Source organism: Desmodus rotundus, chromosome X (assembly GCF_022682495.2).
Source record: "Desmodus rotundus isolate HL8 chromosome X, HLdesRot8A.1, whole genome shotgun sequence".
Classification (NCBI taxonomy): domain Eukaryota; kingdom Metazoa; phylum Chordata; class Mammalia; order Chiroptera; family Phyllostomidae; genus Desmodus; species Desmodus rotundus.
This window is the reverse complement of record NC_071400.1, coordinates 45,043,064-45,053,635: the sequence shown is the minus strand read 5'-3', so window position 1 is coordinate 45,053,635 and position 10,572 is coordinate 45,043,064. Positions and strand designations below refer to the sequence as shown.

Here is a 10,572-nt window from a genome sequence, read left to right as displayed (position 1 = left end):
CTCACCTGGAGCATGTGAGCATAGTTTTTTTTCTAATTAGAAAAAAATATCAACAATGAACTTTATTTAGGATAACATATAGAACAATATCTTTTGCCTGGGCTAGTGCAATGCTTCCTAACTTGTCTCCCTATTTCAATTCTTGTCTCCTAAGACATTCTTTTCCCTAAAGCACTTAGCATAAAATCAAAATTCCCAACCATAACCTGCAATGTTCTACATGACATTGCTCCAGACTACATTTCCAGACTTACATCCAATCACACTCCCCAGGTTCACTCTACTCCAAGCAAACCACTTTAATTTCCTTGAACTGTGCAAGTTTTTCTAGCCTGGTTCTTCATATTTGCTACCCATTGCACCTAGAAACCCTGCTGTTTTCCTTCCCCTAACACTCTCTTTGCTTGACTAAGTCCTAGGTATTTTTCAAGTTCTAGCTGGTGTTAAATCCTTAGGGAAGCTCTTTCTGCTCTCCCTCCTCAGACTAGGTTTGGTTTCTCTGATAGATATACTCAAAGCACTTATTTTTTTTCCTTCATAGCAGTAAAAATAAACTTGAAAATATACATTTATATGTTTACTTGGTTATTGTTTTCCTGCCTTGCTTAACTGTTTGCTCTGTGAAGACAGGGACCATATCCAGTTTCCTAATTGCTGTGTCACTAGCTCTTAACTCAGTGCTGGATGGATATTTGATGAAAGAATGGATAAATGAGTGACTGAATAAATGATTGAATCTTCACAAATTTTATTGGAAACTATGGAACCAAAAATTGAGGTAAAGAACATTGTGAAAGAGAAAGCTAATGATATGCCACAATTGTTGTTTTAACTTCCAGTTCTGGTAATGGCTAAGATTCATTGAAAAATAAACTTCCTTTTGTATTCTCTTTTCCTATATTTGCTTTAGTGGATTATTCCTCTTTAAAGGGGAAAAAAGTCCTGTGAATTAGCTGAAAAATAAAATAACAATAAAGTTGTTACTTCTGATGTTAAGGACACAAGGACAATGAAATAGGATGATTTGTAGATGGGTATATATTAGTGTATCACATCTCATTGTCTTGAAGCTCTGCTTCATTATATAATTGATACAGTACCACATAACCATAGCCCAATACAAGTTGACCTCAATATGTTCTATCTTCTCTTCCAGGGACAACTTATACACATTCAGTCAGCTTGAGTAATGATGGTCTCTGTATTTAGGGCCAGTACATAGGAAAAAGAGATACATTTTCTGATTTACTCACTGTTGCTACTCTAGAGAAGAAAATATTGGTTACAGCTTAGGCTTGCTCCAGAGTTTACACATTATGATATAATCTTAAATTCTTAAAATACAGCCTTGTAAAAAGATGGTAAGAAAGCAACTTAGGATGCTCTTTTGATCCTGCAACATTCAGATCTAGCTTTCTTTCAGTTAAACCCACCTTCAACTCTTAACCTCCACAGAAGGAAGTCAGGGTGGTAATTTCAATGTCAAATTCTCTACAAGAGCTTAGTGCTTTAACACAACCACTTTTTCCAAAATCTGTCTTTTCTTTAAATTTGATCTAGTCACAAACTAGATGCTTGATAGTTATCTACATAAGTCAGTCTAGAAAATATCTGGGAGAGCCCTAGCTGGTGTGGCTCAGTGGGTTAATTGCTGGCCTGCAAACTGAAAGGTTGCTGGTTTGATTCCCAGTCAGGGCACATGCCTGGGTTGTGGGCCAAGTCCCCAGTAGGGGGCACTTGAGAGGCAACCACACATTGATGTTTCTCTCCCCCTCTCTCTTTTTCCCTCCCTTCCCATTTCTAAAAATAAATAACTAAAATATTTAAAAAAACAATATCTGCTTGAGTTTTTAGTCCCTTAATAGTTCACATAGAAGCAATACATATCTTTCAGTTACACATCTCTTCAGAATTTACTCCCATGTAACACCACAGTTCTACAATAATGTGTGAGGCAAAGTCACACAGCTTTAAAATATAATTTATACATAAGTAATTCTGAAATAAACTTATGCAACTAAGTAGAGAAGAGGGAGGGGACATTGGCATAATTCATAAAATAGGTATGCCCAATTTAAGTATAAAGACAGGAAATGAAAGAACAGGATTTGTAAATGCATCACACTTTTCTTTATATTCCTTTTAAATGTCAAGGATTTCAATTACTAACTATAAACACAGTATACTGAGAGGCATTGTTAATAATTATTAGTGTATAAAAGGAAAAGTATTTTTAACCTAACTAGATCCAAACACCGAGAGCAGGACTGATGAAGCCAAATAATACAGTGCACTCAAGAGTATTTCACATTCAAGTAAAACATCTTGTTATTATGGTGCACCAAACTATTTATAATCCTTTGTTATTTGTATATTCTAGAACAACAATGGGACCCTAAATGGAGAACAGTCAGTAAGTCATTTGATAAAATCAAGGCAAAGACAACCAAATACACTTTTCTGGTGATAATAATGACCAACTGCTATGCAACTGATTGTATCAGGGTGTAATTAAATGGCTTAAATGTTTAAGACTACCAAAATAAGTAAAGCAACTACTTCATGGTCATATCTGTTATTTAATTTATCATGCAATAATCTAATGGTTAACCCATAAATTCTATCCAGCTGTCACTATAAAAATGGAAGAGCTTATTAGTATGAGAAAACAATGTTCTCTACCAGTATAACAGAAATGATTGTAAATGATCAGAATGACAGTATAATTGAATTTAGGCCTTTTCTGAAGTATGTCAGAATAATAAAGAGAAGATAGAAAACATTAACCAATCTTAAAAATTTTATATCAGGGTTATTTTGCCATGTTTTTGCCTTATTCAGGCAGCTTCAGAAAAAATTAACAAAATCCATCTCTCTCTTCAAATTTAGGGTAACTTCAAGAGTTTCAGTTTCCAGGATATAGAAAGCTTTGGCACTGTTGCAATCCACAGGATGGGGGAGGTTCAGCAACAGTTTCCTAGACAAAAATAAAACAAAAACAGAGAATCAGCTTCCTAAAGTAATATCAAGGAGATATTACTTTTATAAGGTGATGGAAAGCAATATATATCATCTGGACATTAGAAACCAAAAAACACTATTTAGACAGTATAAGTACTGGATTAAAAGTATGCTTAAATAACATAAATCGTATACTAGTGTTTTGGCCTTAAAAATCCTAGCAGTGGTCTTGACTTCTCCCTCTTTTTTTTCTAAATTGACCACATTTTGTATTATGTAAACATAGTCTCAGGCTATGTTTATAGGCATAGAAGTAGAACCACTGCAACTTTCAGCTAGTTGGATAGATCTGCTGCCAGCCACACATAAGTGTGCATGAAAAATCTGAAAATTGGAAAGGTTCTATAAGAATTTTGCTAACACAATTTTAGCCTGTCTCTACTGCAGATGTAGTTATTGAAACTCAGGCCTGCAATGATTTTAATACCATGTCAATGACAGTGCTTCCCTCTTCTTGCTTCTGATTCTTTCTACTGTACATTGACAAAAATTCCCTGTGAGGGATTGCTGGTTTATTTTGCAGTTGATAGCTCAGTCACTGGATAGCTTCAGGGTTTAGGTGCATTCCTGGGATGTGACATACATAATTCTGTCATAGTAGTATGAATCTGAATTATGCATGGGGTTGGCACATGCTGGTATCTGAAGAAAATTAAACATATGAAATACTTGTTACCTCACATTCTTGATAGATAAGGCTTAAGTATCTCTATTAAAAGTGGACAGAGGGAGGAAGACGGTGGAGAGGTAGATGGGAGCTGAACCCACTTGCTGGAACACCTAGCCAATCTTCCAAAGAACACAGTGAACAGCCAAGAGAATCCCAGCTTATATGCAGTTTGGAAGCCAAAACATTCAGAGGATGCTTAAAAACAGATGGTAATGAGATTTTGTGGGCTGACAAGAAGGTCCCTGGGCCTTGCGACAGAGACCACTGCTGCCGTGGAAACATTGGAGGAGAGCCAGGTCAGTGATAGAAACTGAGCGGCTCCCTGTCCTCCCAAAGCAGGAAGTCTCAGACCGATGCCAATAGAGACCTGGACAAGTAAAGTGGCTAGGGAGATAAAAAGGCAATAAGTGACAGACAGAGGCCGGCATACCCCAGCTGGTATGGCAGGTGTAAAATATGTAGGAGCCTTACCCCCACCCCCCAAGAGTAAGAGAATATAAGACCTGAAGCTGTGAGAAAACCAGAAAGGGATCCAGAAAGAAGTCAGTAGAGCACACCAACAGCTGAGACAAATTTAACTTTGATATCTTTCAGCACTTGCATGTTTTCTTTATTTTTCTTCCTGTTTATGTAGTTCTTTTGTTTGTTGATTTTTATTGTCTAATTTGTTTTTTTATTATCCCTTTCATAATGAACTTTCATTTTTCTCCTTTCATTTCACTCGTATTCCAAATAACCCACTACATTTTACTTTTTATTTTTATTCTTTTTATTCAGATTATATATTTCTTTAAAAAATATTTTATTTACTTATTTTGAGAGAAGGGAAGGGAGGGAGAAAGAGAGGGAGAGAGATATCTATGTGTGGTTGCCTCTTAAGTGTCCCCCAATGGGGACCTGGCATGCAACCCAGGCATGTACTCTGACTGGGAATCGAACCAGGGACCCTTTGGTTCGCAGGCTGGTGCTCAATCCACTGAGCCACACCAGCCAAGGCCAGATTATATATTTCTTATCATACTATTGTTATTCCAAATCCCACACAGCACTCCTTCCTGGTCTTAATCCATTTTGCCATCCTGAGCTTTATTATTGTTGTGGTTAACTTTATTTTGTCTCACACTTCTACCCCTTACTCTCACTATTCCTCCTCCATCTAACCTCACATAAGCGTTCTTCTTTCTGAAATCATCTCATAATCTTTGTTCTCTTCTAAAAAGACTATTATTTCTTTTTCAACTTTTATAAACAGTGGAAGTAGGGTGAAATATCACGGTTATTGGTGTACTTCTCCAAAGGAATTCCTATTTGTTCACTACTTGTTTCCATTTTAAATTCCATAGAATACTCTCCCTCTGTCTTACCCTATTTTGCCTTGGCCCTGCGCATGATCAGTTCAGTAAGGAATTTTATTTCATCGTATTGTCTCTCCCTTTTTTTCCTTGTCTTTCATTTTACCCCCTCTCTCAACCAAGGCTTTACTCCTTCCTCTTACTAGACATTTTTCTTCTCTGTAGACATTTCATATTCACTTTTCTACAACATTCTCATTCCCGTTCCACCTTCATTAAACGTCATTCAGCAGTCGTTGCTATTGACCCTGCTGTGTTTTTTCTGCAATTTTGCTCCCGTTGGTCCAGTACATTTTCAATTTTACTTCAAACCTCATAGTACACTCATTCCTCCTCTTACCCCATTGTTCCCATTGCCCTTTTGTGTTTTACTTACGTTGTAAATTTTGCTCTCTCCCTTTTACCTTGGTTCTATCCTAACTCTTATCAATTATTCTCCATCATACCACACAACAACATTTCCCCCTTTTTAGTCATCTTATATTCCTTTTGTTATATCTTATAATCCACAATCTATCCACAATCTGCATTCACCCCTATTAATCTTACTTTGATTGTGGTAGAGACTGCTGATATGATAACAGTGTTCTTTTTGATGGTGTAGGTTGGGTTGTCTAGTAATACTGCTTTGTTAACCAACACCTGTACAACAGCATACAAGACAAGGTGGGAGTTGTGAATACCAGTAAACCCACTGGGAGGGAGGGAGCCACCAACAGGTAGAGCTCAAGTACAAGAGAGCCCACTCAAATGAAAGAAAGGGCAACTCTAGAGCATCCAGACAAGGAGATCTAAGAGACAATACCACTAAGTCCCACAGAACCCCTATCACAAAAGTTCAGCCTTCGAAGTCAGCTGATAAAGCAGAGCATCTAGAATTACAGAAACAAACAAAAACAGTCACCTAAAATGAGGAGACAAAGAAAGAACCCTCAGTCGAAAGGAATGGATGATTCTCCAGTAAAAGAGCTAAATGAAATGGAGGCAAGCAAACTATGAGATATATAATTCAAAAGAATGGTTATAAGGATGTTCAAGGAACTCACTGCAACTATAAGGAGCTGAGTGGGAACTACAATATTACGAAAAAGGAAATAGAAACTAGAAACAAGAACCAGGAAAAAATGAAGAATACAACACTTGAAATAAAAAATACTCTAGAAGGAATTACAAGATGACTGGATGAAGCAGAGTACTGAATTAGTGAGCTGGAAGACAAGGTACAAAGAAATACCCAGGTAGAGGAACTGCATGAAAAAAGACTAAAAAAATATGAAGATAGCTTAAAGTAACTGCAGAACAACAGGAAACACAATAATATTAGAATCATAGAAATACCAGAAAGAGGAGAAAAGGAGCAGGAGATAGAACAACTGTTTGAAAAAACAATGACAGATAATTTCCCTAACCTGGAGAGGGGAGAATCAATGCAAGTTCAGGAAACTAAGAGGATCCTAATCAAGATGAATCCAAAGAGGCCCACTCCAAGACACATTATAATTAATATGCTAGATTTTAAAGACAAAGAGAGAATCATAAAGGTAGCAAGGAAGGACCAGATAGTAACATACAAAAGGAGCTCTGACAGGCTAGCAGCTGATTTCTCAAGAGAAACACTACAAGCCATAAGGGAATGGCAATAAATATTCCAAATAATGAAAAGCAAAGGCCTGCAACCTACTACTGATACAGGGTACAGACAGGGGGCCCCCAAATAGGGATTTGTAATGGGGTCCAGAACTCAGGATGTCCAGGAAATAGTAGAAAAATATGTATATACAATGTCCTTACCTCCAGAAGTCTAAACTGGGGGATGGGACACATGGAGCACGGCCATTGAGAGCTGTTTTGCATAGCAACAGTTTTGCAGCTCACCTCTGGCATGGTCATTTAACATGTGTATAACTTTTAACTGCTTTCATGGATATGGTAAACAGCTGTGGCCATGATTTGAGGCAGAGGAATGGGAGTGACTTCAAACCCTGATGTAACTGGGAGGCAACTCCCTCTGGTTACAGCACCTGCGTGAGAGTTAGGAGATGACTGCCTCCACGCAATGGGGCCACGCCTGCCCAGACTTACTATAGCAGCCCAGCAAAGCTGGAAAAATATGGGAATGCTGGCAGGTGTAACTGATTGTGGGAGGAGTCAGAAATGGGGCTGCAGAGGAAGATTGGCACTGGAATTTAAACACAGGCACAGCAGCCATGCCAACGGGGGACCTCGCGGCTTTGGTGAAAGTCAGGACCACATGGGTTTGGGGTGCTCCCTTTTGCCACATAGCTTAGGAAGCAGAAGAGACCTTGCTGGGAAGAAAAGGGGTGAAAGGATTCTTGCTGGTGGGCCATGAGAAGGTGACATATGGTTTTGGATTAACTGGAGATCGTGGCGGAGACACAGCTGATGGTGCTGGGAACTGAGGGGCTACCTGAGCCACGGACTTCTACTTCTTTCCCTGAGATACAGTACCCTGGACTAGGCAGAGGGAGAAGGAAGGACTGTGTGTGTTTGTGGATATTCTAAAGGACTTTAGTATTTTAATGAAGACATTAAGTCATTACTCTAAGTCTGTATAACTTTTTGAATAAATAATTCCTTTACTTTTCACCAATCTCTGGCATTTTCCTTTTCACTCAATCCCTGGCGGCAGGCAAAGTGAACCTAGTATGGGGTTGGGGAGCCCCGGGAGCAGAAAGGAGGGTCCATTCAATAATAGTATTTTGTTCCCTCCCCCATCTGTTCTGTAACACCACTCTACCCACCAAGGGTTTCAATTAAAGTGGAAGTGGAAACAAGGAGTATCCCAGACAAATGAAGGTCGAAAGAATATACCTCCACCAAATCAGCACTGCAAGAGATGCTAAAGGGACTGCTTTAAGAAGAGAAAGAAAAAGAGAGAGAGGAACACAAGTACAAATGGGGGGAAATGATGAAGTACCTATCAATAATAACCTTAACTGTAAATGGATAAATTGCTCTGATATAAAGACATCGTGTAGATGAATGGATAACAAAACATGACCCATACAAATGCTGCTTAAAAGATACCCATCTCAGAAAATAAGACCTACACAGACTTAAAGTGAAGGGTTGGAAAAAAAATATTCCAAGCAAAGGGACAGGGAAAAAAAGCTGGGGTAGGAATACTGGTATCAGACAAAATAGACTTCAAAACAAAGGCCATAAGAAGAGACCCAGAAGGACACTTTACAATACTCATGGAAGAATCCATCAATAAATGCACATTATAAACATGTATGTGCCCAACATAGGAGCACCCAAATACATAAGGAAAAACTTGGAGAACTTCAATAAACACAGAGATAGCAACACATTTATACTAAGGGATTTTAACACCTCACTATCAAAAATTTAGAGATTTCCAAACAAAACATCAACAAAAATGTTGTGGCATTGAACAATGCCCTAGATGAAATGGACTTAACTGATATATATAGAACCTTTCATCCCAAAGAACCAAAATACACATTCTTTTCAAATGCACATAGAAAATTTTCAAACATAGAGCATGTAATAGGACACAAAACAAGTCTCAAAAAAATCAAGAACATTGAAATCATATCAAGCATTTTCTTGATCAACAAGGTCCTGAAACTAGCCTTGGCTGGTGTAGCTCAATGGATTGAGCACCAGCCTGTGAACAAAGGGTAACTGGTTCGACTCCCAGTCAGAGCACAGGACTGGGTTGCAGGCCAGGTCCCCAAAAAGGGGCACATGAGAGGCAGCCGCACATTGATGTTTCTCTCCCTCTCATTCTCCCTCCCTTCCCCTCTCTAAAATAAATACATAAATAAAGTCTTTAAAAAAAACACAAAGGCCTGAAACTAAAAAGCAACCTCAAGGAAAAAAACTCAAAAAGACACAAATTTGTGGAGTTAAATAGAATGCTATTAAACAATGAATGGGTCAAGAATGACACCAAGGAATAGATCAAAAAGTTTCTGGAAACAAATGAAAACGAACACACAACAGTTCAAAACTTATGTGAGACAGTGAAGGAAGTCCTGAGAGGGAAGTTCACAGGGATACAGGCCTACCTAAAAAAGATAGATACATTTCAAATAAACAACCTAACCCTACATCTACAGGAACTAGAGGAACAACAATAAACAAAGCTCAGAACGAATAGAAGGAAATAACCAAGGTCAGAGCAGAATTAAATGACACAGAGACTAAAAGAACTATTCAAAAGATCGAAATATACAGGAGCTGGTTCTTTGAAAAGATAAACAAAATCCACAAGCCCTTAACCACACTCAAGAGAAAAAGACACAGGATGCAAAGAAATAAAATGAGAAATGAAGAGGAGAGATTAAAACTGATACCACAGAAATACAAAGGATGCTAAGAAATTACTACGAAAAATTATATGCCAAGAAATATGAAAACCTAGGTGAAATGGACAAATTTCAAGAAAAATATAATCTTCCAAAGCTGAATGAAAAAGTAGAAAGCCTGAACAGACTGATAACAACTAGTGAAATTGAAGCAGTGATATAAAAAACAAAACAAAACAAAAAAACAACTTCCAGAACACAATTTCCAGAATACAAAAACCCTGGACCTGACAGTTTCACAGGAGAATTTTACAAAATATTTAGGGAAGAGCTAACCCCTATCCTTCTCAGACTATACAAAAAACAAAACAAAATAAAGAAGAGGGCAACTGCCAAACGTTTTTATGAGGACATCATCATCCTAATCCCAAAACCAGACAAAGACACAACAAAGTAAGAATACTACACACCAATATTACTGATGAACCTAGACCCTAAAATCCTCAACAAAATATTGGCAAACTGTATCCAGCAATACATTAAGAAGATCATACACCATGATAAAGTGGGGTTCATCCCAGAGATGCAAGGATGGTACAATATTTGCAAATCAATAAATATAATACATCACATAAACAAAAGGAAAGACAAAAATCACATGATCATATCAATAGATGCAGAAAAAGCATTTGATAAGGTACGGCACTCATTTATGATAAAAACACTCAGCAAAGTGGGAGTAGAGGGAGCATATCTCAACATAATAAAGGCCATACACGAGACACCTACAGCCAACATCATACTCAATGGGCAAAAACTAAAAGCTTTCCCACTAAGATCAGGAACAAGACAAGGATGCCCTCGCTCACCACTTCTATTCAACAGAGTATTGAAAGTCCTAGCTACAGCGATCAGACAAGAAGAAGAATTAAAAGGTATCCAAATTGGAAAGGAGGAAGTAAAACTGTCATTGTTTGCAGAGGACATGGGAGTGTACATAGAAAACCCTACGGACTCCACCAAAAATCTATTTGACTTAATAAGTGAATTTGGCAAAGCAGCAGGATATGAACTCAATATTCAGAAGTTGAAGGCATTTTTGTACACCAACAATGAAATATCAGAAACAAAATCCCATTTTCTACAGCAACAAGAAAAATAAAGTACCTAGGAACAAACCTAACCAAGGAGGCAAAAGACCTGTACTCAGAAAATTACACAACACTAAAGA

General features: G+C 37.8%; 1 protein-coding gene across 1 annotated transcript in view; it reads right to left on the bottom strand.

The window, feature by feature from the left end:
• Positions 1-394: 394 nt before the first annotated feature.
• Positions 395-10,572, bottom strand: part of DNAAF6 (dynein axonemal assembly factor 6) — a 74,348-nt gene continuing 64,170 nt past the window's right edge. Inside the window, exon 7 of the mRNA XM_024551574.3 lies at positions 395-2,977. Coding sequence (XP_024407342.1) covers positions 2,848-2,977 — 130 coding nt within the window. The 3' untranslated portion in view covers positions 395-2,847. The remainder of the gene's footprint in view (positions 2,978-10,572) is intronic.